This window comes from Eublepharis macularius, chromosome 12 (genome assembly GCF_028583425.1).
Source record: "Eublepharis macularius isolate TG4126 chromosome 12, MPM_Emac_v1.0, whole genome shotgun sequence".
Classification (NCBI taxonomy): Eukaryota; Metazoa; Chordata; class Lepidosauria; order Squamata; family Eublepharidae; genus Eublepharis; species Eublepharis macularius.
The window spans coordinates 1,062,835-1,088,505 of NC_072801.1; the positions used below are offsets into that span (position 1 = coordinate 1,062,835).

At 59.0% G+C, this 25,671-nt stretch overlaps 1 protein-coding gene across 1 annotated transcript; it reads left to right on the forward strand.

The window, feature by feature from the left end:
- The first annotated feature begins 12,891 nt into the window (after positions 1 to 12,891).
- On the forward strand, positions 12,892 to 23,747 carry SCNN1G (sodium channel epithelial 1 subunit gamma). Its single transcript, XM_054993522.1, has 13 exons — positions 12,892 to 12,965; positions 13,303 to 13,630; positions 14,712 to 15,012; positions 15,280 to 15,473; positions 16,044 to 16,144; positions 17,357 to 17,520; positions 19,898 to 19,996; positions 20,433 to 20,550; positions 21,187 to 21,265; positions 21,696 to 21,753; positions 22,280 to 22,341; positions 22,483 to 22,558; positions 22,673 to 23,747. The coding sequence occupies exons 1-13, from the start codon at positions 12,923 to 12,925 to the stop codon at positions 23,072 to 23,074; spliced, it is 2,025 nt and encodes a 674-aa protein (XP_054849497.1). The 5' UTR covers positions 12,892 to 12,922; the 3' UTR covers positions 23,075 to 23,747.
- The last annotated feature ends 1,924 nt before the right edge of the window (positions 23,748 to 25,671 follow it).

Genomic DNA, 25,671 nt, shown 5'->3' on the forward strand with positions numbered 1-25,671 from the left:
CATTTCCAGCATTTATTAGAAGTATTCGAATTCCCTAGCGCAATCTTCTTTGGTGTCATGTACCAACGATAGATCATTTTGTAGATGTTCTCTTTGATATTAGTACGTCGTTGTCTTCATTGTAGTTTTCCACAAGTATTCCCATGCCTCCATTGTTATTTCTTTATTAAAGTTTATAGCCCATTTCACCATTTGTGTTTTAACTATCTCATCCTCGGTATACCACTTCAGCAGTACTTGGTATACCTTGGATATTCTTTTCTTATCTTCTTTGGCAGCCCAATCCTAAGAAGGGCACGGAAAGTGAACAGGAACCGAACTAAGGCTTGCGAGGGCGCATCTAGCCCGTACGCCCGCGTAAGTGGCCTTCCGCCTGCGCTGGGACGCGGCGCTGGCCCGCCGGCGGGCCAGCACCGGTGCAAGCCACAGGCGCCCGGGCGGCGGCGCAGAAGTGGCGTAGAGCCCTACGCCGACGCAGGGGGGGGCGGGGAGCAAGGCGGGGTCGGAGTTAGTCCGCTCCCTAAGCTCCTCCAGAAGCGGGAACGCCCACAGCGGCGCAAAAAAGCTACGCCACGGAAAAAGAAGGCGTAGCCCATAGGCGTCCATGGAACGGCGAAAAATCAGCCCCCTCTCTGAGCGCCTCGCCCCGCCCCTATGGCCCGAAGGAGCATAGGATGAGAACTATCCCGGGGACCAATCAGCGTGCGCGCCCGGCGTGGACGAGCCCCCCTCTCTGCACCCAATCACCTGCGACCGCGCCCTACAAAACATCCGGCCAGCGCCGCCCAAACCCCCAGGTAAGTGAGCACTCGGCCGGAGGCTCTGCCCGTCTGCTGAGTGGCATTGCCCCTTTGAAAACCGAAACTGGCTGAGGGCATTCACATTGGCAGGCGCAGAATGCACTCGGGGGACTTTGCGAAAAACTGGGGGAACTTCGCATAAAGGGGAAGAGGTGCAAATGTCTGCCTAACTCTCTTTCTACCGTGATAGAAAGAATGACTCCACAGCTAACTGATGCATGCTAGTTGCTTCTAACTAAGCACAAACAAACTAACCCTTCCGTGGCAGAAGGGAATGACACTTTGCAAATTAACCGCATGCTCTCCCGTTTCCTTGCAGGTGCCCTGACTCTGGCGCTCCCACCTGGTGATGACCGACGGAGCGCTGACAGGTAAGGAGGAGGTGGGGGGGCATTCCGCAGATTAGTGCAAACCGCCCATTCACCTGAACCCACCCGCTCACTTGCCGCTTTGGGTGAGGCCCAGCAGGGGTGGGGGGCAACCACGGCCGCCCCTGGCTGCCTCAGAGGCAGGCGCCTCGAAAACCACATGTGGCCAGGTGTTTGTTGTGACCAGCTCATTCTCTCCCTTAAAGGTAAAGGCTTGCCAAGGCCGAGTGCATCCTCACCAGACCGTCATGCATCAGCTGCTGCCCTCGACCATGTGCAACCCCCCCCCCCGGATGGCGGAGTGTGGGGCTTGCCTTGCCAGTGGAACGAGGCAAAGCCCACACGTGTCTTTTTCCCCCACAGGCACGTCCAGGGCATGGCTGCTCCCCCGCGCCCCGCCCTCCCCAAACATCTCTGACGGACGGTTGGCTGCAGCCCAGGAAGCACCGTCGCGCCGCGGCCTGCATCCCAGCCCCGCCCCTCCGAGCGGGAAGGAGGGCTGTGTGGAATGCTCCGGCTCCCTCGCCAGCCTAAACGCAAGCCCGCTCTTTCCAGTGCAATAAAACGAGATGTACAACAACTGTTTTCTGTGTCTGCGAGTCTGACTTCGTCCTCCGCCCCTCCCCCAACACTCCCGTCACATCTCCCCACCTGCACATTGCCACAAATGTATCCGACACACCCCGTCTTGCCTCCCCACCCCCTCCCTCCCTCCTCCTCCCCCCCTCCTCCTCTGTATTTGACCAGTGTCTGTACCACCCATCTGCCGAAGAGAACTTGATTCTCAGAAGCCTGTGCCACAATAAAATTGGATAGTTTTAAAGGTGCTATGGGACCCTTTTTGAATTCGCTACCACAGGCTAACACGGCTAACCCCCCTGCATCTATGGCCAGGTAGAGGGTTGGGGCGGGGCATGTGAGCGGGGAGGGGGATCAATCCCCGGTGGGGAGAGTAGCTGGCACCCGATAAGCCAGGGAGAGGGTGGTGCGAGCTGCCGCTGCAAGGGGGCGGGAGATGGCAGGGGAAACGGTCCACTCGCGGGAACCCTAGCCCCCACCAATGGAGAATCCAGGGTGGTGGCAGGCGGATGCCATATCCCGGGCAGGAGGTCTCGCGCGCCTGGGGAGGGTCGCCCCCATCGCAGCCGCAGCCCCAGCAACACAGTCCCATGAGCGGCCGCCTCCCAGAGTGGGTCCAGCCCCTCGGGCGTCTGCAGCAGCCCCATTGGTCATTCCAACACCTTCCACCCCAGGGCGTCCTGCCTCGCATCCAATCCCGTGGAGCAGTTGCCAGCCTCCCACGCCAACAGGCCATGGTTGTTGGGAGGGGTGGGGTGTGTCCGAGGCTGCGCGTGGCTCCGCCCTGGCTCGGCGCCGTCTCCTGCGTTCAGCAATTGTGGCCACTCGCGTTGCCCTGCCGGGGGGGGGGAACCACTCCGAGGCTGCCAGCCCCGCCAATCCTGCAGGGAAGGCCGCTGGCCCCGCCCACAGGGGCAGTGGAAGAGCGCATCAGCTGCGCAAAGTGGCTAAAATGCGGGAGCCCGAGGCCTCCCGGCTGGCTGCCACAGCGTGCCCCTTCCCCGGCCGGGCCATGCAGGCTGGGTGGCCACCCCAGGCCCGGGAGGGCCCCCCGATGGCAGGTTGCGTGACTGCCCCAGCTCAGGGCGGCATGCCAGGCAGGGCAGGTGCGTTAGGGCAATATGGAAGACATGCCAGAGCGGCCCCTGGCCAGTCCTTGTGCATCCTAAGCCCCCCCCCCTTGGAAGGGATGCACTGTCACCGCGGGCCTGGTCATGCGCTCATGGTGCCAGGGCAGGATATGGCTGGCAGTTCACCAAAGTATCGCAGGAAGACACGGGTCCATGTGTAGATGAGCTTTATTCCCAGTCCCACGGCGCAACGTACAGCCAGGCCCAAGGGTTCACGTCCCGCAAGGATGCACTTGAGCAGCACAGCATCCCCGCAAGGGAAGAGGGCCCTGGGGCCATAGGAAGCCAACCATCACGGCCCCCTCCCCTCCAACCCACAGGTCTGAGACGGGGGGGGGCCTGTGCTGAACCTATCCATGAACTATGCAGCTGCCAGACAGAAGATAGGGAATTGTTACATCTCAGACCCTCCAAGGTCATGCCGGCGGGCGGTGTAGTTCGGTGGGCAGCACAGAAACACTATACCCACAGCGGTCCCGGCTGCATGGAGGGCGACGGGTGGCGGGAGCAGTGGGCGGCCAGGCTCGGGGCCCAGCTCATTGCCAAGGCAGCCGGGAATGACCTCCTGGCAGATGAGGGTGCGATGACTGCGCGGCCAGTTTACCTGGAGGAGCTCTTCCCTGGCCGTGCGGAGGAGGCCCACCTCATACGAGCGTGGCTAGACACGGCGCTGTGCGAGGTGGAGCATGACCTCCTGGAAGAGGAGGTGGCTGCGGGCCCTGCGCGCAGTAAGTCAGGGTCCTCGGCGCCATCCAGGGAGCCTCCTCCACTGCCACAGAGGGCAGGCCATAAGGGCCCGGAGGCGTCCCAGCCACTTCCGTCGAGGCGCAGGTTGCAGGTGCTTGCAGCAGATGCCGGGCTGCCACCAACGGGTGCCCCCCCTCCCTCTCTCCCCCCTCTGCAGGGACCATCAATGACAGGTGGATGGCTGCCATGGACCGGGTTCACGGGGCATTCCAGCAGGCGCGGGCAGCGGCACCATGTGAGTCTCGCCAACAGGAGGGGCACGGGCATGTGGGGTGGGGCGGCCTGCGGCCGCGACAACAACCCCAGAGCCCACAGGGGCCCTGACGCTCCCATCCCCCACCTCTTGCCCCCACAGCGGCGCCCGCCCGGAGCCCCTCGCCAGATGAGGAGGAACTTGGGAGGGGCTTCACCGCCTGGTCTCCACCCCGCTACCCGCCACCCGCTGAAGACCCAGAGGGTGACCCAGTGGAGGGGCCTGGCAGGAAGCGGCCGAAGCTGGAGCCCGTCCCCGCAGACGGCCGGGCAGCTGCCGATATGCCATCCCAGGCACAGGCATCTTGGACCCCAGCCGGGCCCCTGCTCTGTAACGGGGATGCCGTGGCGGGGCCGCTGGCCTCCCCCTGCTCCGACGCGCTACCTAGCCCTCACCCTCCTGGCTGCTGAGGCCGGGGTTCTGGGTTGGCAAGCTGCTCTCTGGGCGCCTGATGCGGCCCTGGAATCGATTGGGAATAAAGCCAAGTTCGTTAACCACTTTTCCCGTGCAGCCCGTCCATGGGGGGCGGTGGCTGCTGGCCGGGGCGGCTTTCCCATGCTCTCTACATGCAGGGGTTGAGGGAGCGGGGACTCGGAGGGGCCGCCTGGGACACCATAGGGGCGTAAAGGGCGAGTGTTTGGCCGGCCGAGCCCCCCATGGCCAGGCATGGCCCTCAGCGCGCAGCATGCCACAGGTGCTCCGCGACCCTGTCTCGCACAGCTCGGTCATGCTCCTGGGGCTCTGCAGGGGCGTCAGGAGAATGGCGACCGGCGGGTGGCAGCCAGGGGTCCTCGCCTGGGCCCTCTGTGGCTGGCAAGGGGAGCTGCTGGCGCACGGCAATATTGTGCAGCATGACACAGGCAGCCACGAGCTTGGCGACGGTGAACGGCTGCATGGCCAGGCGGCCGCCCGTGTGATGGAGGCATCTGAAGCGCATTTTCAGCTGACCGAAAGCACGTTCGATCACCATCCTCGTGCGCCGGTGGGCCTGGTTGTAGTTGGCTCTGTCGGCGGGCTCATCCGCAGGGTATGGCGTCAGGAGGTAAGGCAGCAATGGATAGCCACGGTCACCTGCAAGGGGAGGCGGAGTTAGGATCTCCCTTCCCATCCCCGTCCCCTCACAGCTCCCCCACCAACTCCTGACCTAGGAGCCAGCCTCTCCCCTCAGGCCATGATGACAGGAGCCTGTTCAGGCCGGAGGTGGTGAAGATCTGTGCGTCGTGGACGCTTCCCGGGAACTTGGCAACGAGGTCCGTGAAGATCCCCTGGTGGTCACAGGCTGCCTGGACGTTGATACTGTAGAACCAGTGCCGATTCCTGTAGACCTGCGGCTCCTCTCTGGGAGCGCATATGGCCACATGCGTGCAGTCGACTGCTCCAATCACATTGGGGAAGCCTGCAAAGGAGGAGAAGCCAGCCCGGATGGGTGCCAACTCTGCCTCCGAGGTGGGAAAGTGGATGTGCTCACGGATCCGACCAACTAGGGCGTCCAGGAAGGCATGCAGGCAGCGGCTGGCGGATGACTGGGAGACCTCCAAGGCCTCAGCCATGACTCCCTGGAAGGAGCCGGTCGCAAGGTAGCGGAGGGACAGCAGGACCCTCTGGAGGACGGGGATGCCCCGGGGAGCCGCAGCTTGCCCCTGAAGGGCGGGCGCGAGCTCCTCGCACAGAGCCTGTATGGCTGCCCTGTCCAGGCGGAAGCGGTCCAGGCAAGTCATGTCGCCCAGGAGCAGGGATGGCACCCTGGCCTGGAACCGGCGGCGGCGTCTGAGGCGGCGCCGCCTGAGGGCCGCTCGGACAAACATGGCTGGCAGGAGGTGGCTGGTCCGGATGGCTGGGAGCCGCGGCGGCAGTGGCGGGCACCAGGCGGGGATGATCAAGGTCCTGCCTGGAAGGAACGCAGGTTGAGTTCCAGCACCCTGAACCCCCCCCCCCACGCACAGCAGCAGGCCTACCGGTCTCAGCGGCCCGTTGCAAGTGGTGCTCAGGAGCAGGTCCTCTGTCCACTGCATGGGCCGTCCCAGCCACCCTTCCCGGTCCTGCACCCCCTGTGCCCTCCTCCATCTTGCCGAGGGGATGGGTGAGCACATGACTAGGTGGCTGGTTCCCACCACTTATCTCGGGGACCGGACATTCCAGCGGGCACTACCCCCATGTCTGCTGAGAGCACTAGTGGCGGCGGAAGCCAGCGCCAGGCAAACTGGACAGAGGCCGAGAGAGTGCTGCTTTTTGGGCTCGTGGTGGAGAATGCGGAGGTCGCCCTGAGCACGCACAGGGGCGCCTCGTCCCGGTCTCGACGACGGGCATTCTGGCAGATGGCAGCTGACAGGGTCTCGGCTGTGGGCAACGCGCCCCGCACTGCTCACTCGGCAATGAAGCGCTGGAATGATTCTTTCGGGCCCGCGCGCAAACGAGTGCGCCTCCTCATGTCTCAGGGGGTTCCTTATGAGCGGGCCCTTGACGAGGGGCTCCCAGGCCCAGAGGCGGTCATGCGAGCGGTCATCCCGGAGGCGGTGGTGGGCGGCCTGGGCGTTGAGGTCCTGCCCGGTTAGTATTTGTGGATTCAGGGAGGCGAGGGGGGGGACGTATGGATCGTGGCACATGTGTGACAGGGCCTCTCCCGTGAGTAGGCACGGCCCCTGAGGGTCCAGACCCAAGCCAGGCGGAGGCAGAGGCAGCGGAGTCTGTGCCCCCCCTGGCAGAGAGCGGGGCCCAGGAACAGGCAGCCCTTCCACCGCCACAGCAAGCCCCTGCTGCCAGCGACGAGGAGCCTCAACCGGGCCCGTCGGGGGGCATGGATCCGGAGCACGGTATGTATCTGTGGCCCTGCTGCTGGTGGGGCCAGGGACCGGCTCGGCCGCCGGCCTCGGCCACACATCCAAGGCCACTCATGGCGCCGACCGGTCTCAAGACGAGGGGCTGCGGCCGCAGTTGGAATGGGTGTGCTTGGCCCGGCTCGGTGGCCTGTGGCAGCCCATGTTGGGCCGCTGCTCTTCCCTCCCTGGGGCCTCTTCCCACCCATGTCTCGCTCCAGCAGGGACCATGCGCCTGGAGATAGGCGGGGAGGTGATTGCCCAGCTGCGCGAGCTGCCACCCTCCCGGAGGACCTCTGCTGCCGGAGCGGCTCTCCTGCAGTCGCTCGGCTTCCCTGTGTCGGTGCAGGGTGAAGGTGGCCCTGGGACTCCGCCGGTTCAGGACACCTCATCGACAGAGCCGCTCGAGGAGCTGTCCCAGCCTGCAGCACCATCCCCTCCAGCCCCCCCGCCCCCGGGTGCCATGGGCCGTGTGCGGGAAGGACCTGGCTCCACTTCTGAGGGGGAGGGGCCCATGGAGGGGATCCTTCCAGGCGCACGGGCTCGCGGCCCCCGCCCTGCCCAGCGGCTTCCCCCGACACTAGCCGCAATGTGGGTGGCGATCGAGAGGGAGCGGCTAGAGGTGCACGCTGCATGGGAGGAGGCGAACAACCGCGGCCCGGAGTTCATGGCTGCGGTACTGGAAGTGGGGGAAGGGGTCCGTGCCTCTCAAGTCCGTGCCGAAGCCCTGCTCGGGCGGCTCGTCGCCATCCTCGACCCTCCAGCCCCACCCGCTGCAGCAGCTCCACCCGCCCCAGAGGCACCCCTCCCTCGGGCCCAGTTGCGTGCGAGAGGCCGGGCCCGTGGACGGCCAAGGGGGTCTGGCCGCCGGCCTCGCCGGTGACCGCCGCTGCCGCCTTGGGGGTGGGGTGGGGTGTTTTGCTGCACAGGCGGCTCTCCTACACGCCTCCCCTTCCTCACGTCTGCTGGGGGAGGTGGGATGATATAATAATAAAGGCTGATTTCTGTGCAATGGGTGTCTGTGTTCTTTGCCTTGGGATGGGGACGAGGGGGCAGGCCCGCTGTGTCTGCCTCTTGGTGGCGGCCTCAGGCCAGCCCTCCCCTTCGGCGCCACTTGGGGGCTGTCCCCTGCTGCCAGAGACTGGCTGCTGCCCTGGATTCCTCATGGCAGGGCGCCTGCCAGTCCCATGCCAACCTCTCTGGATGCGGCCGCCACGGACTTGGTGCTACATTGGGCAAACGGGGGAAAGGCTTCTCAGACTACGCCCACCCCTCTCCTTCCCGACTGCGAGCCCCGCCCGACACACGAGCCGAGGCAGTCTGCCAGCATGGGCGCGGTTTGCCTGCTGCTCTGGGGCCTGGCCGGGATCGCGTGCTGCCCATAGGCTGCACCTTTCCTGGCCCCTCCCCCTGACGCTTGTCAGGAACAGCGCCCTTTGGCTGCGCCTGGCGGCGGCCGTGGATCAGACCCGCCCACAACACTTTCTGGTTCTCCAAAATTGCATCTCTGCGCTGCTGCGGGCGCCGCTGCGGCCACACTTTGCTAGCACAGGATCCGGCCCGGCGGCGCCACCACACCACCAGTGCAGCCGCGTCGGCGTTGGGGCCGGCCATGGGATTGCGCTGTAAGAATGTTTTTAAATGTATTATTTAATGTTTTTAAATGTTTTTAAACATGTTTGTATTTGTTATCCGCCCTGAGCCTGCGAAAGCAGGGAGGGCGGAATATAAATATAATAAATTAAATTAAATTAAATTAAGAAGGGTCTGCTCTAGTTCCGAATTCTCTATTCGTATACCTCCCTTTACAGAGTCCGAATTATATAAGTCTCTGATCTGTCTATACTGGAACCAGTCGTAGTTAGGTGATAGTTCCTCTTGTGTCTTTATTCTGAGTTTGGATGCTTCAGTTTTAGTTATTTCTTTGTACGTTAAACATTGTTGTTCATTATCAACAGCTCTCGGGTCTATCACCTCATACGGAACCACCCACAAGGGAGTTCCTTCTTGTAGATAAATTCTGTACTTCTTCCAGATTATGTATAGACTTCTCCGTACAAAGTGATGCAGGAACATCGAGTTGACCTTTACTTTGTCATGCCATAAATATGCATGCCATCCAAATATTTTTTTATATCCCTCTAGGGCTAGTAGTTTCTTGTTCTTTAATGTCATCCATTCTTTCAACCAAACTAGGCAGATTGCATCATGATAAAGTCTCAGATTGGGCAGTTGCATTCCGCCTCTTTCCTTTGCATCTTGTAAAACTTTCACTTTCACTCGAGGCTTCTTGCCTGCCCAAACAAAATCTGATATTTTCCTCTGCCATTTTTCAAATTGTTTAGAGTCTCTGATGATTGGTATTGTCTGTGGCAAAAACATTACTCTTGGTAACACATTCATCTTAACTGCTGCAATCCTGCCCAACCATGACAAATTCAGTCTATTCCATTTAATCAAGTCTCTCTCTATCTGAGTCCATAGTTTTTCATAATTGTTTTTGAATAGATCTATGTTCTTTGCAGTTAATTCAACTCCCAAATATTTCACTTTACTTGTTACTTCACAGTCCGTTGTTTCCGTTAATAATTGTTGTTTCTGCTTAGTCATATTTTTACATAATATCTTTGACTTCTTTTTGTTAATATAAAAACCTGCCAAGTCTCCAAACTCCTTAATCTTATCTATCACTCTTGGCATGTTCTCCAATGGGTCCTCTACAATTAACATTATGTCATCCGCAAATGCTCTGACCTTATATGAATAGTCCTTTATTTTTATTCCACGAATTTCCTCATCTTGACGTATTTGTATCATCAGAATCTCCAATACTAGAATGAACAACAATGGAGATAACGGGCAACCTTGTCTTGTTCCTTTACTTATCGTCAATTTCTTGGTCAATTCATCATTCACCACAATTGCTGCAGTCTGGTCTCTGTAAATTTCCTTAATTGCTCTGATGAATCTTTCTCCCAATTGTAGCTTTTCCATAGTGGCAAACATAAAGTCCCAGTTTAAATTGTCAAACGCTTTTTCAGCGTCTACAAAGAAGAAACCAACCTCTTTGTCACAACGCTTGTCATAATATTCAATAGCATTGATCACTGTCCTTAAATTGTCTCTTATTTGTCTGTCTGGCAAAAAGCCTGCTTGTTCCTCCTCTATAACTTCCGAGAGCCACCCCTTCAATCTCTCCGCCAATATCTTCGCAAAAATTTTATAGTCATTATTGAGTAGCGATATAGGTCTATAATTTTTCACGTTAGTCAGGTCTTGGCCCTCTTTTGGGATCAATGATATGTTCGCTTCACTCCAAGTGTCTGGAATCCTTTGATCCCTTAAAACCCCATTCATCACCTCTTTTAGGAATGGTGCCAGTTCATTAGCCATTGTCTTATAAAATTTAGCCGTAAGTCCATCTGGCCCTCAAGGAGATGTCAGCCTGATGGCCTCTGCGTCATCAGATGTAGAGCCTTCCGGACCAAGTGGTGACCACATCGTGAAGCCATGCTCAACGTCACCACCAGGCTTGTCTGGCCTTATCGGCGGGGAACTGCAGACAAAACAGCAGGGGCCTTAGGTGGTCACAGCATGCCCACAGCCGGGGACAGGGCCTGTCCTGGCCTCCCACCATGAGCAACAACTGACTCGGCACATGGATGGCAACTGGATCTGCATAACAGTCACTCCTGCCTGTTGGGCATACCCCTTCGCCAGCAGTCGCGGACTGCAGTAGGTGGGCAGGCCACCCCTAAGCAGGATGCTGAGCTGTGGCCACCAGGTGCCAGGGGCACCATTTGCTAAAGTTGCTGCCCATCCCTGCCACCACTCCTTCCGATTCACCCCACTGGACTTCACGAGCCATGGTAAGTTTAGAGTGGCCCCATATAAAAAGGCAGAGAATCCATGAGGATTTGTGCTTCGAGGCACGCTTTTGCGCCATGGGAGTGCCATGAAGGAGTGGGTGCATGATTTTTTGGGTGCAATCTGAGGCAATGGACATGATATGGGACAGTATGGTGACTTTTGGTGACCACATGTAAAAATCTTTTTGTGGTTAAGTCTGTGGCTATGGGCATGGTATGGGACTGGATGGTGAGTTTTGGGTGACCCAATGTAAAATTCAGAGGATCCATGAGGATCTGTTCCTCTAATTTATATTTTGTTCTGTGGTGACTTCACGAAGTAATGGGTTGGAGATTTTTGTGGTTCAGTCTGTGGCTATGGACATGGCATAGGATTGTATGGTGAGTTCTGGGTGAATCAGTTCAAAAATCTAGTGGATCCATGCTTTTGAACCACATTTTTGCGGCATGGTGGTACCACCAAGTGATGGGTGGGTGATTTTTGTGGTTCAGTCTTTGGCTATGGCCATGATTGGCATTGGATGGTGAGTTTTGGGTGACCTTATGTAAAAATCCAGAGGATTCCTGAGGATCTGCGTTTTCAAACCACATTTTAGCAGTATGGTTTTGCTAATGAGTTAGGAACCAAAGACTTCACCACTAAGTTGCCTTACATATTATCTGTTGCTTTAAATACTCTTATGTACCACCAGCGCTTCACGTTGTTTAATGTAAGCCCTAGAATTGATTATGTTCTGTTTCAGCGATTCTTCATCCACATAGTGGATCCTTGCTAATGCTATGTCTTCGTAAACTTGTATTCATTTACCCTATGATGTTGTTTATGGAAATGTCCTTGACACTGTCCTGTTCTTGTCCTTGCTACTGATTGTACCAATCTCACCATATGTAATCCGCCTTGAGTCTCAGTGAGAAAGGTGGACTATAAATGACATAAAGAAATAAATACAATGAAGTGGGGAACGTGTGGGTGTTTTGGTACTGCCTATAGAGTACGACAGGCTCTACAATGTTTTTTATTTTGTTTAGAAGTATAAATCTTATGAATTCATGAGGATCCCTGCCTCAGATTTACACTTGTGTGCCATAGTCGAGCCACATTTTTTTGGATCTGTGTTTTTTTTTACGTTTCAGTCTGTGGACCTGGCAGGGGGATGTGGTTTGATGTTACACTTGTGGGTGTCCTATTTTTTTTAAAAAACCCTGTAGGATCCGTGAGAATCCGTGTGGATCCTGGTTTTTCTTCTCTGGCATTTAAGATCATGAACCTCCATTTCAGTTCTTTATAAAACTGGGACACACACAAGCCCGTCTCTCAGAAATCGGACAGGGAGCATTCTTTGGGTGAGGGATACATACAATCCGTGACAATTTCATGGGAAACCAAGAAGGATTCGGAAATGCCTTTTGCAGCGAATGCAACAGAAGCCGATGAGCGCGTCTAGCACGGATGTCATGAACACGAACGGAGCTGGGGGGGTTCCACGCTGGATCGCGCAGAGGCAAGCAGCCGCCCCGCTGCCCAGCTCCGGGCTGTCTCGCCTCCTCTGCCGGGGCCACCCAGGGCTGGGGCGGAGGCGTGGCTCTCCCATCACCTGGTCTCTGACCGACGCCAAGACCTGAAGCCGGCGCCTCCCGCTCGCCCAGCCGCGCTCCGCCTCCGAGCCGAGGGAAGAGCCTGGCCCAGTGGCCGGGGCAGGCGGGCAGCACACCTCGTGCCTGAAGGTGGCGCCCGGCCGGGGCCGGCTTCCCGAGCAGGGGGTCTCGGGGCGGTCACTCCGGCTGAGCTCAGCCTAGAGCCGCTTCCTCCTCACCGGCCCTCCCGTGGTTGGGATAGAAACAATCGCAGGCAGAGAAACCTCCGGCGCGCTCCTGCCCGCCGCCTCGTCGCATCGCAAAGGCGGTCCCCCCCCCCCCCCCGCAAATGCACCTCGACCAGGACGCCTGCTTGTAACCCGCCCCATTAACGCTCCCTTGGCAGATTACGCGGCTTCAGGCTCGTTCTAGATTCAAAATGCGGACAAGAAATCCGTGCCGATGCCCAGCCGCCCGCCTTTGGCCCAGCAGAAGCCCCCGCAGCCCGGCCGGCAGCCGCCGAGACCCCGCGGAGGGAAGGCGCCGCCGGGCGCCCAGCCCTGCTCCGTCGGCCCCGGCCCGGCGCTCCTCCCCAGCCGCAGCGCGGACGGCGCATCAGCCGGGACAGGCGGCCGGGCCTTCCGGGGCCGGCAGGGGGCGCTGCAGGGCAGGCGGCGGCGGCGGCGGCGCTCCCGAGGAGGGCGGGGCGGGGCGGGGCCGGCGGGGCAGCAAGTGCCGCGGCGGAGGGCGGCCGGCGCCAGTGGCGGCAGGTGCTCGCGGCCGGCAGCATGCAACTCCCGCCGGCTCCCAGTGCCCGCGGCGGCCCCGCAGGTGAGGCGCGCCCCATTCGCGGACTCAGGCGGGACCCGGCGAGCCTTTCCGGGCTGGGCTGCAGCGAGCTGGCCGTCAGGGGCGGCGGGAGGGCGCCTCGCTCGAGCGCCCAGGCGGGGAGGCGGCCTCGGGCGCGCTCCGCTCCAGCAGAAGGGCTTCCCCGCGGCGGCGCCACGGGCTGGGCGACTCGGCCAGCTGCCGGGGCTGCTCGGCGGGGCCTCGGGCGGGGGCGGGGGCGGCGCTGAGGCTCGCGGCGCTCTCTCCCCGCCGTCTCCCCCCGGGGGCCTCCCGCCCTCCCGCTCGCCTAACCGCGGCCTCTCCCGCTCCCCGCCCGCAGAGCCCGGCGGCCTGGCTCCGGCGGAGAAGATCAAGGCCAAGCTGAAGAAGACGCTGCCGGTGACCGGCCCGCAGGCGCCCACGCTGCGCGAGCTGATGCGCTGGTACTGCATGAACACCAACACGCACGGCTGCCGGCGCATCGTGGTGTCGCGGGGGCGCCTGCGCCGCGCCCTCTGGATCCTGCTCACCCTGACGGCCGTGGGCCTCATCCTGTGGTACTGCGCCCAGCTGATCCTCAACTACTACGCCGCCTCCGTCTCCGTCACTGTCCGCTTCCACAAGCTCCCCTTCCCGGCGGTCACCATCTGCAACATCAACCCGTACAAGTAAGCGCCTGGCTGGGCTGCGCTGCGCTGCCTTCCCCGTGGTGGCCCCGCTGAAGCGCCTCGGCCCAGCGAAGCCGGTAGAAACCCCGCCCCCGCCGATCCCTGGGGCCTGGGCCTGTCAAAGGGTTTGCCTTGGCGCTGCTGGGTCCGCCCTTTGGACGGCCTCTGGGGGAAATGCTGCCGCAGTCATGAGCCGAAGGAGAGCGGCCGGCCTGCAGAGCCTGTCCCTTCCGGTCGGTTTTTCTTAGGCTCTGGGCAAGTCCGGCTGGGATCCCGGCTCCGCCATGGAAGCTCGCTGGGTGAGCTGGGGCCAGGCCCACTCGCTTCCAGCCCAACTGACCTCACGGGGGGGGGGTTCTTGGGGGGATGACCTGGAAGAGGCGAGGACAACGCCGAAGCCTCGTTGAGTCCCCATTGGGAAGAAAATAACTAAATAAGAGTTTTATAACAGTATCTTGTTGGTGTTTATTACATTTTTCGTCATTCTATGAGCTTGAAATAAATCTGGCAGCTTCCCCAAGGATTCATGGCAAAGGTGAGATTCGCACCTCAGCCTTCCTGGCTTGCAGCCAGCACCGCCCACCGCCCCAAGTCCAAAATGCTGGCAAGAAGATCTTGGGAGACGCCGAGTTCTTCTTCCCGCAGAGGGATAGAAAGGGAAGTCAAAAGAGAACTGCTGTAGCTCAGCGCTTGAGCGGAGGGTAAAAAGTTGCAGTTTCTTTGGGGACGGAACAGAAACTTCCAAACTGTCTGCATTGCCTAGGGGTTGTGCCCTCCCTCTGCCTGAGGAAACGTGTCTCCTCCGCAGGCCTGAACGGCTTTCTCGCCTCCTCGCGGTTCTGGCTCCTTTGTCCCACTCCATGCCTCTGGCCTCTTTGGGCATTAACATTTCTCAGTGGGCTATTTTGCCTAGGATTTGAGTTCAAAGCCAGAATTTTCCGGTTTTAATTTTAACAGGCTGTCCCCTCAGATGCCTGGGAGCTCTTGTGGCAAGTCTAGCATAGAGCTCCGCACCAGAGAGTGAGAATCGGCGCCACCTGCCGCTGCCTTGACATGCCCACCCGCTCCCTTTCTCTTGCAGGTACAGCGCCATCAAGGGGCACTTGGCCGAGCTGGACAAGCAGACCATGGCTGCCCTGGAGTCCCTGTATGACTTCTCAGGCGGCCCCCAGGCCAGGGCCCGTCGTGAGGCAGGCCCTGCTGAGAGCCTGGGGGAGAACAAGTACCTCCAGCGCTTTCCCCTGATGAAGGTCGAGAACCTCCAGCAAAGGACGGCCGTGGACCTTACCACAGGTCACCGGCGGCGGATTGCAGGCAAGGTGGTTGTCCCAGAAGGCTCCAGCATGGTGAAGAACCCCAAAGATGTTGTGGGCTTTCAACTGGTGAGTCTATCCACCATGGGGCCATTGGGCATAGGAGGGAAGAGCTGGCCCTACAGCCGGTTGGGGCAAGGCAAAAAGGAGTTCTGTGGGTCAAGCAACCCCTGGTAGAGGGGATCTGCAGCCTGAACCCCTGGAGCATGTTTCAGCCTCACCAAATACAGCTAATGTGGCTTGGCGGGGGAGTCGCTGCTTTGCTCCTCGCCATGGAAACCGCCCTGACTGAGCCCCACCTTGCCTGAGTGAGGCCTCTCCCTGTCTCCCGCCCAGTGTGACTCCAGCGACAACCGCAGCTGCGTCCTCTACACCTTCAGCTCCGGAGTCAACGCCATCCAGGAGTGGTACAAGCTGCACTATATGAACATCATGGCCCAGATGGATACCGAGGAGAAAAGGCGGATGAGCTACTCAGCAGAAGAGCTCCTGCTCAGCTGCTCCTTCGACGGGGTCTCCTGCGATGCCCGGTCAGTCCCGGGAGAGTGCCAGCGGGGGCTGGGGAACGACTCAGGCCTTGCCCCGGAAGAATGCAGTGGGTGCAGGCGCTAGGGACGGGAGCTTTTCTCCTGAGTCCTCAAGAAGGCTGGGCCGGTGTCCAGATACCCCGCCTGCCTGCCTGCCTGCCTTTGGACAGGTGGAGCTTTGCACGTCACAAGCTTTGGGTTCCCCCCCTTGTTCCTAGTTCACAGGGGTCGGGGGTTCGAGAGGATGGAAGTTCAGTCCCGGAAGGGGTGTCACACAACTGTGCCACTGCGCTCAGTGTTCTCGTTGTGCCAGGTGGTGACTTTGCAACAAGCCCCACTGAATCCTGGCCTCTTTGACCATGGCAATAAATGTCTCCTGATCCCGTTCTTTGCTGGCTGGAGCTGGACCCTACTAACACTCCCACCATTCAAACTTCATCTAGAGCTTTATGAGTGGCCCTGATGAACAGAGTGGGATTGACTTCGGAGTAAACATACGTAGGCTAAGCCTACAGCCTTAAAATAAGCAGGCAGACGCTGAGCGGTGACTGAGGTCTGCTTGGCCTTTGTTAGGAACTTCACTTCCTTCGATCATCCGCTCCATGGAAATTGCTACACCTTCAACAGCAAGAAAGATGAGACCCTGAACACCTCCACTGGCGGCAGCGAGTACGGTAAGGGCGAGGAGGCAGCTGGCTCTTCAGGGAGGCTCCCAGGCAGGCTGGACAAAGGTGTGACACCTGACACACACACACACACCCCGGGGGCAGGGTGGGCTTGGAAAGCCCTTCCCAGAGTGTGGGCTGAGGGCCGTGAAGGGCCGGGGCCTCGTGGGTGTTTTTCCCTGCAAAAACGTTTTGTGGTCTCTTTTACACTGACGTTCTTTCTGTGACCAGCAGTGGTGAAGCTGAGGAAGGGTTGCTAACTCCCGGTTGGGAGGGCCGGGTTTTGGGAAAGGAGGGACCTCAGAGGGATGTGATGCCATAGAGTCCACCCTCCAAAGCAGCCATTTTCTCCAGGGTAGACACTGGTCTCTCTAGTCAGGAGATCAGTTTTGGGTCCCTTAAAGACCAACTAGATTTCCGGGGTATGAACTTCCATTAATCAAAGACGAGTTGTAATTCCGAGAGGTCTCCAGGCTCCACCTGAAGGTTGGCAACCCAAATCTGATGGGTTTGCCCTCCGGCCTCTCTTCCTCCTCCTCAAAGATTTGCCTTCAAGGTTGCCTGGTTTCTGCTGCCTGAGCTGTGGGTGTTCGCTTACTTTGTCCGGGAACCAATCAGCGGAGGCAGCCAAAGCTGGTTGTAGAAGGGATCGGGTGGTCTACTGGGACCCACCACAGGTTCCCCCCACCATCTCCTCCGTTGCTTGACATGGGGGGCAGTGGGGAGGAGTGAAGAATGGGTAGAGAATGCAAGGAGGGGAGGGCAAAGTGTGTGGGGGTCTCGCAGCCATTATGGAATGGGCAGCAGTGAAGTCCTTTGCCCTGTGAATTGCCACAAGGAATGGAGGGCTGAGCATGGCGGCGATGTCACTGCCTGCTCTTCCGGTGATGGTGGCCAGCGTGTTTCAGGCCACAAAGGTCACCCCAAGCCCAAGGCTCAAACCTCAGTCCAGCCCTGCCAGAGGGGAACAGCCGGGCTTTTCTAGGGGGCTGCTTGAACTGACTGGGTGACTTTTCAATGAGAATTTTATCTTGGTTGTTCCATTATCTGGTTTGTGCGGACCTTTTAAAAGACCCTCTTGCTGGGTGAAGGCCAGGTATGGAAGGGCAGCTAAACATTCACCAGTACGCCCTGCGCCACCTGAGATGGCCTTTTGTTGCAAGAGGCAGCCATGTCTCTCCTAGAAGGGCAGCCCCACCTCCTGTCCCTTCCTGTTCTCAGGGCTGCAGGTGATCCTGTACATAGAGGAAGCCGAATACAACCCCTTCCTGGTGACATCCACGGGAGCCAAGATTGTGGTCCACGACCAAGACGAGTACCCCTTCATTGAGGACATCGGCACTGAGATCGAGACGGCCACGGCCACCTCCATTGGGATGCACTTTGTGAGTGACAGGGCTCCTGCGAGTGGAGGGCGCTCCCTCCCCGTGCTGGCGCTCAGTGCTAGCAGGGGCCGGGGCAAGAGGTCTGTTGGGGAAAGCGTGTCTTGCCCCACGGAGGCCAGGGAAATGTAGCCAGACAACTCTGCACTGTTCTAAATTCTGTGCAGCTGGGGGGCGGGGGGGGGAAGCCTTCATTTGTGATGTTTATGGGGAAGGGAGGTGGAATGGAGTCGCAGACGGTTTTGTGGAGCACAGGAGATCTACTGGAGCCCCACAAGTTCCCTCGCCTATCTTGAGCTCCAGCTGTAACAGCAAGAAAAGACTCGCGGAGTCAGGGCACTGGCTCAGGTGCTACCGGGATGGGATCTTGGATTAAGGAAAAGAGGCGTTCTCTCTCACCCTTCCCCTTCCCCTCCCCGTAAAGGCTGACTGAGATTGCATTGTGCTGAGAGAGGAGGTGTAGGCGGGACGTGAACTTCCATAGAAATCCGAAGCCTGCGCCTCCTTTTCCGCAGAGCAGGGAGTGGGTGCAGCAGCCTATGCTTTCTGTGCCTGCAGCTGTCCCTGCACTAGCAGCACCTTTGTGGCCTCCCAAGGGGCTTCCCTCTGCACCCTCCAAGGAAGCTTGAGCCTAGGCTGGGCTTCACATTTTGTGCTGCAAGCTGCGCAGGTGGGAGTCCGGGCTGAGCTTACCGGCGCAAGGGGAAAACTGCTTCCAAGCCTCTCGGATTGAGGCTGCATCCCTGTGGGGCAGACCTTGTCAGAGCAGAGGCAAAATGAAGGGTGGTGGCTGGGGGGGGGTTGCCACTTGCATTCCCAACGTGGACCCCCCCCCCTGCGCGAGAGCGGTGAGGGTCAAGAGAGCAGCGCTGTGCTCTTCCCAGGAGAAAGTGCAGACCAAGAAACGGGGTGAGCTCAGTAAACGGTCAAGCGTCTTCCTGGGACTTTTCCAGTGAGGTGACCTGGTTATGTTTTTCATTTCACGTTCTTTCTCCCTCTCCTCTGTTAAAATATATTGGTTGACTTAATTGGATGGTATTTTCATTCCCCTCCTCAGCCAACAAATGGATTCCCAAAGCGGCGGAGGCTTAACTTAAGGGGCTTGCCTATGCCTCCCTTCTCCCCCGCCCCTCGCCGCTCTTTCATTTCCCACATTTCCCACAGTGAGAGCTGCTGTGCACCCGGGGAAGGGAAGGGGCAAGAGGAGGAAAGAGAGGGCAGGGGGCAAAGGAGTGCAGGAGCATGCACGTTCCTTCTGCGTGAGCAGCTAAAAGGGTGGGCACATTTAAAGATAAGACGGCAGCAGAGAAAAGAGATTTGCTGCCCTGCCTATAAATTCACCAGTGTCTGCATTTCCTTGTCTGCATTTGAAAGAAAGCCGTGGTGCTCCAAAAGGAGGGGCCGGCCTGATCCTGGCCCAACTGAAGTAGGGCGGCTTGCCTGTTCAAACCGATGCACTTGTTCTTCTTCTGAGGAACATACCCATAGGAATCAGAACTTCCTCCCAGCACCTCCTGAAGCTGGAGAAACTATAATTGATCCAGAGAGAGAGAGAGAGAGAGAGAGAGAGAGAGACCCAGGCAGCTTGATTTTTCACATTTCTTTGATAGTAATTAAACCTTTTCAAAGCTGACTGTTAAGACAAGACCTGTAATGTTTTATAAAACACTTTACTACATTCTGGAAGTTGGCTTTGTTTTCCTACTTAAGCTTCGTCAAGAGCAGTGGAGCAGGAGTATTCCTGCCAGTTGAAATCCTCCTTTTCGAGGCACCACGTCCTTTACTGGCCTGCTTTAGAATTTTTTTCAGAGGCAGTCCGTGTGGCATGGATGTGGTTGTTGAAACTGTCCTGTGTTGCGTTGTGCACGCTCTGCATGTCCCCCGCCTCTGGCTTGAGAGGGGCTTTCCGGAGGGCCGTCACCCGCCGTCCGTCAATAGAGGCGTTTCTCTGCCTGGCTTCATTCTGCGCCGCTGCTGCTCGGCCCCGGAGGAGACTTGCTTCACTCCTGGCTGGGGGGCCTTGGCAGCGTGTGCAGGAATCCGCCTTCAGGACCAGCTGGACAGTTGCCGTTCTCTTTCTTTGTGTCCTTTCTGGCGCTGGCGATGTGGACTATCCTTGGGGGTCTTGGTGGCTTTTCAGAAGGAGATTAGAGCACACCCTAAAGCCATTGGCTGACACTCTGGAGCTCCAAAGGCAAAGGGTCTCCTGCCTCCAAGAGGGGCCCAAGCACCCCCACCCTCTACATCTTGGCCTCTGTTACGCCTGGGGCAGGGGGGCAGCAGCTCGAGGGGGAGCACGGGTGCCAGGCTGCCATGCCCCTGCCCCCCAAAGCCCCTTCCTCCAGCCGCCCCACCCACCCGCCCCTTTCCTCCTTTGCAGACAACGTCTACCCGGCTCAGCAAGCCCTATAGCAACTGCACAAAGAATGGGGAAGACATCCCTGTGGAGAATCTGTACAATAAAAGCTACTCTCTGCAGGTGAGTCTTTCTCGGCATCCCACAGGGCCGAGCTGGAGGACCCCTTCTGCGCACGCACAAGTGGGGGCGGGGCTAAGCTCAGGGAGCAGCCAGCGCCCCTTGGGGTCTCCTGGGCCGTGTCCTGTGTGCAGGCCGGGGCAAGAGAGCAGGCGCCCGCCCCCTAGCAAGGCTGCTGGCCCTCCCCACGGGCAAGCAGGGCAGCCTTTCGTGGTTGCCAGGGACTTCTGCTGAGGTGAAGGTGGTCTCACATGTCGGGGTTCAGCCGGCCATTCCCGGGGCATTTCACTCCAGCCCCTGGTTGCAGAGCCAGGTTCAGTCCTGGAACAGCAGCCTCTAAGCATGGGAAGAGTGCATTTCTCTTGCCCCTAAGGAACCGCGAGGGGCAGCCGACAGCCCAGCCCGTCTCCCTTTGAGCAGCTTCCCTCCTCCCTTGCAGATCTGCCTGCATTCCTGTTTCCAGAAGCTGATGGTGGAGCGGTGTGGCTGCGCCCACTATGCTCAGCCTTTGCCCCGGAACGCGGAATTCTGCAACTACAAGAAGTACCCAAACTGGAGTAAGTCCCCTGTGCCGGCTGCCCCCGCCTCTAGCCGCGGCTCTTGGGTCTGGGGGGAGAAGCTCAGTCCATAATGTGTCTCATTTTACTCTGGGGGAGAGGGGAGTTGGGCAGCTCCCCCCTGCCCCCGGATCTTTCAGCAAATGGCGTGTTCCAGAAGAGCAGCCATGGGGTGCCATAAAGACCCAGAGATTTGCTTGGTGGCAGGCGCCTCTGTGGGGTGCAGCCTGCTTTGAGGCAGAGGGAGATGGAACTGCCCCCCCCCGTCACGGTGCGGAAGCCTCGGTGGGCTTATCTAGCCCACAGCAGAGCCTGAGGTGCCGCTGTGACTTCCCAGCCCTCTCATGACAATTCGTTTTTTTCAACACCTGTCTGTGGCAGACCCCTTCCTTGCCTCCAACTGCAAGGGGGCTCCAGTCCCACGGCTGCTTCTGCCACAAGAACTCAGTCCCCCTTCACGGTGCCCGGAAGCTCCTTCCGTGTCACACGAGCCAAAGGCTTTCCTTCCTTCTGCGTATCTGGGCAGGGCCAGCCCGCCGTGTGCCACGCTGCACGGCCCGCATGAGTGATGTCCGGGAGGAGGGTGCTGGGTCTGCTTTCCGGCCCTTCACCCTCCCTCGCGGCCCTCTCTTGCAGTGTACTGCTACTACAAACTCCACCAGGACTTTGTGAAGGAGAAGCTGGGCTGCCAGCAGATCTGCAAGGAAGCCTGCAGGTAAGGGGGGGGGTACCGCTGGCTCTGGGCCCGCCGGTCTCGTGGGCCGGGCTCACTGCCGCCCGCCCTTTCCCCGTGGATTCCTCTGCACGGTTCTGGCTGGAGGAGGGAGGGGGACCAGAAGTTGAGCTGAGCTGGCTAGATCTCAAGTGAAACATCCCTGGGTGTAGCTGGGTCCTCTGTAAGGCTGTGGCCTCTCTGTGGCTCCCAGATTTTCTCCCAGACTAGCCTGAATTTGTCAAAGCCTGGAAGCAAAGCTGGGTCGACCCTGGTACTTCCAGTACGATGAGGTGGCGGGAGGCAAATGTGGCCGAGGAGGGATGGGTGTGAAGCTGGGAGGGGGGGCTTGGGGTCGGGGGGGGGAGCCCTCCTTGCAACTGTGGGCCTGTCAGCCTCTGTTTAAGAATCCACCCCTGGCTTGTCCCCACAGCTTGAAGGAATGGACGCTCACCACCAGCCTCGCTCAGTGGCCATCCACGGTGTCTGAAGTGAGTCCTGGTCCTGCCTTGGTGGTTTTGGGTGGGTTGTGCTTCTGATCCGGAGTGGAGCTCTTCCACAGGCCGCATGCTCCATGAGCTCCAGTCCTGCCCTGTGTGGTGTACAAAATGGATCCACCTGTCTCTCCTCTGATCTGGCTGGAATGCGTAAGAGAGAGATGGGTGAGAGCCTCAGAGACTCACACGGGAGCTATGCCAAGGGGGAAGGGGGCACCGGGGTGGGCCCAGGTGTTTGGCACTCCAAGCAACAGAACTCCTGTCTTTCGGAGTTGCCACAAGCTGCAGGGGCCCAGCTTGAAGCAGGCCAGTAGCAGCACTGGCCTGCTGTGTGTGTGGGGGGGGTGTCTTTGGCTCCCTCTTCATTGGGCAGCCCTCAGCCGTTGCTTGAGCACCTTGGCCAGAGAAGCAGCCCTGGGAGGAAGGATCCGGCTGAGGGCATGGGTCTGAGGAGGGGGTGCAGAGGAGGGCTGACAGAGCCCCTCACCCAAGCGTTTGAATGTCTGTCCTCTCTTTAAAGGGCTGGCTGCTCAGGGCCCTCACTTGGAACAGAGGGAAGGACAGCAGGGCCGTTTTAAACAAGTAGGTTCGTCCTTCCTTCCTTCCCTCTTTCCCCTGGTGACAGTTCAGGCCTTCACCAAGCCAGGAGCAATCCTGCCCCTGGCCTGGCCTCCTTGTCCTAGTCTGGTTTCGCCGCCTCCCCTTCCCTCTTTCTTTCCTTAGGACAGACCTGGCGAACCTCGTGGTGTTCTACAAAGACCTGAACGAGAGGCTGATTGAGGAGAACCCGGCAAATAGCGTGAGTTTGGCTTTGCCACGTTCTGGTAAAGGATGTGCCACACTCCCTGCCCACGCTCTGGGGACTCCCCCCTCCCACGGACGTGGCTGTGTGACCCTCCTCCTTCCTCCCCAGATCGTCATCCTCCTCTCCAATTTCGGGGGCCAGCTGGGCCTCTGGATGAGCTGCTCCGTGGTCTGTGTCATCGAGATTATCGAGGTCTTCTTCATCGACACCTCCTCCATCATTTTACGTCGCCGCTGGCAAAAGGCCAAGAAATGGTGGCAGGGCCAGAGAGGCGGGCCAGGCCTGAAGCCCGGAGCGTGCCCTGAGGATGGCCCCCCAGGCTCTCAGGGCCACGACAATCCCACTTGCACCACAGACGACGACCTGCCCACTTTCAATACGGCCCTACGGCTGCCGCTGCCCCGGGATAGCCAAGTTCCCCGGACACCCCCGCCCACCTACAGCACGTTGCACCTGGACAGCACCTTTGAGGGCCAGATGCCTGACACTTGCCAGGGCAGAGCCCCTTAAGGACAAGCGTGGGACAGAGGGCAGGGTTCGGGTGGGGCTTGGGGGCTGTTGTGTGAGCGTGGCAGGAGGGCCGAGCCGGGCGTAGGCTGTGCTTCCTGTGAGCAGACCTGGGGGGGCCACTGCACTCTCAGGGCCCAGGCGGTGAGCCAGCCCTCGTGCTGTGGGTGGAGTCCAGGCCACGCCCGTGGCCTGTCGGTGGAACTGGCCTTCCTCCCCGCCCCCCAAGCTTGCCACAGTTTTCCTGCAAGCTAGGCCAGACGGTGTTCCAGAAGGCCTGGCCGGCTAGCTAACCCTGTGTGATGTTGCTGGGTAGCTAGCTGGGGTGATGGGGAGGGCAGGGGTGACCACCTCTGGAGCTGCAATCAGGCGGAGCAATAGGGACATAAGCAACGTAAGCAACAGGAACCCCTCTGACCCGCTGCAGGGGGTTCTCTGCTCCTGGCAACGCCTGTGGTCTAAGCAGCAGCCCCACCGCCCCCCCCACCCCAGTATGCCCCACTGCGAGGCCCATCCACGGAAGAGCCTGGGCGTGGGTGTTTTGTAGGTCCCTAATTGAGTGTTCAGCGCATTCTCTTGCCTTTCATTTCTGTGAAATTATTTAACATCTGCAGAGACCCGAACCTGGGAAGTGTGTAAAGAGGGAGAGATTCTGAATAAATGTTTTTTTAAAAAAGTTCTCTCTTTGCAATGGGAGTGGGAAGGCGGGAAAGATCTCCGTGAGACCCCCTCCCCTTTCTTCCTCTGTGGCTCCCCAAGAATAAGGAACAGGCAGTGGGCTTGCCTCCAGGTGGGTCCCAGAACAAAGCCTGCAGCATTGCTGCCCCCAGGAAGGAGGGGCCCCCTGACCTCCTGACACCCCAGAAAGCCCCCAGCTCCCTTCACACACTTGCCGAGCCGGACTGTTCACCCTCGACTCCAGCCCATGGTTTGCCAGGCCGCAGGGTACAGGCCTAGCCTGGGGTGTCGTGCGCAGCAAGGAGGGTTTATTTAAATGGTGTGTTGTAAGCCATTGAGGGTTCCCAAGGGGTGCAAATGCCTATACATGTAACTAACAAAATGGATGATCCTGAGCCCATGTGATTGCTGGGGAGCCAGAGCCACTCCTGGAGGCTTCTTGGCACCTCTGAGCATCCAGTTTGCAATCGCAGGGAGGTTCGGTGCCATCCATTGTTCTCGGTGCTTTGCCCAGGGTGTGGGCTGTCAGCCGGTGTGTTTACCAGAAGTGCCACCTGATCAGTGGCAGTTGGGGCCAGGCAGGGCTAGGGAGGGTGGGGGGCCGGGGCCGGCCTTTGCCACTGGCTCCGTACCAGGCTGGGGTGTTGCTTTCCTTTTGACAGCAGCTGCATCAGTCGCAATTGTGCAGCACGTTCCCCCTTCCTGGGTAATGACTGTGTGTGTGTGGGGGGGGGCCTTGCTTGCCTCCTTGGGGATTTGCCACCATTTCCTGGCTTGGTTGACAGAGGCAGATCTCCCAGGAAACGCCCTCTAGCCTTTGCCCCTCAGAATGGTAAATGTACACAAGAGACGGGCACCTTGGTGCCCATCCCCAGCTACCAACTGCAGAACAAGAGGCAGGCGGCGTTTTCCTTCCTGGCCCCCCAGCAGACGCTGGGCTTGCAGCTGCTGCTGAGGACATCCTGAGAGCCCTGCTGGATCAGACCTGGGAGACTTGATCGAGTCCAGCATCTCCTCGCACACAGGGCCAGCCAGTTGCCCCGGAGGGCCAAGAGACGGCGCACGGAGTCCAAGGCCTTCCCCCAAAGTTGCCTCCTGGCACTGGGACTCAGAGGTTGACTGCCTCGGAATGTGGAGGCTCCCTTTAGTCCCCGTGGCTAGTAGCCCGAGAGACGGCTCCCCCATTAATCTCTCATCAACTTTTAATGCAATCTGTGCCTGTGGCTGTCACTACATCCCCTAGCAGCGACTTCCACATCTTCGTTACTCATTGTGTAAATAACTATTTCCTGAATCTACTACCTATGTGTTTCATTGAACACCCTCAAGTTCCAGGATTTGGGGAGAAAAACGCCTCTCTCTGCCCTAACCCCCCCCCCCTGTGCATAATTCTATAACTCTCTGTCACGACCTCCCCCCGCCCCCTTAGTTGTCTCTCTTCTAAATGGAAAAGCTCCTGGTACTTGAGCCTTTCCTCCCAGGCAAGGTGCTCCAGCCCCTGACCATCCGGGTTGTCTCTTCTGTACTTCTCCCACTTCTGCAGCGTCTCACATCTTAAAGAGTCCACCCTGAGCAGCAGGCCCCCTCCGCGGGAGCTCCCTCTGAGCAGCCAGCTACTGGCAAAGGCCCACCCTCCTTTCCCGGCCCATTTGCCTGCCTGGTCCAGAGAGAGGGCCCAGGCAGGGAGAGGCCTCCTCCAGGGCAGGGCAGACCCTGTATTTCCAGAGCTCCTTCCCTCCCTCCAGGCAAGCTGGAGCCTTTTCCTGGAGGTGCTACAGGACCTGGTCTGGTCTGGGCTGGTTTTTAATGGCTGCAGCTAAGCAGGCCCAAGAGAAGAGTCTGCATCTACTCTAGTAAACAATACTTTACATTTTAATTGCCATTGTAGCTTGGTTTTATTGGGTGGTGCTTTTCAGTGGCAT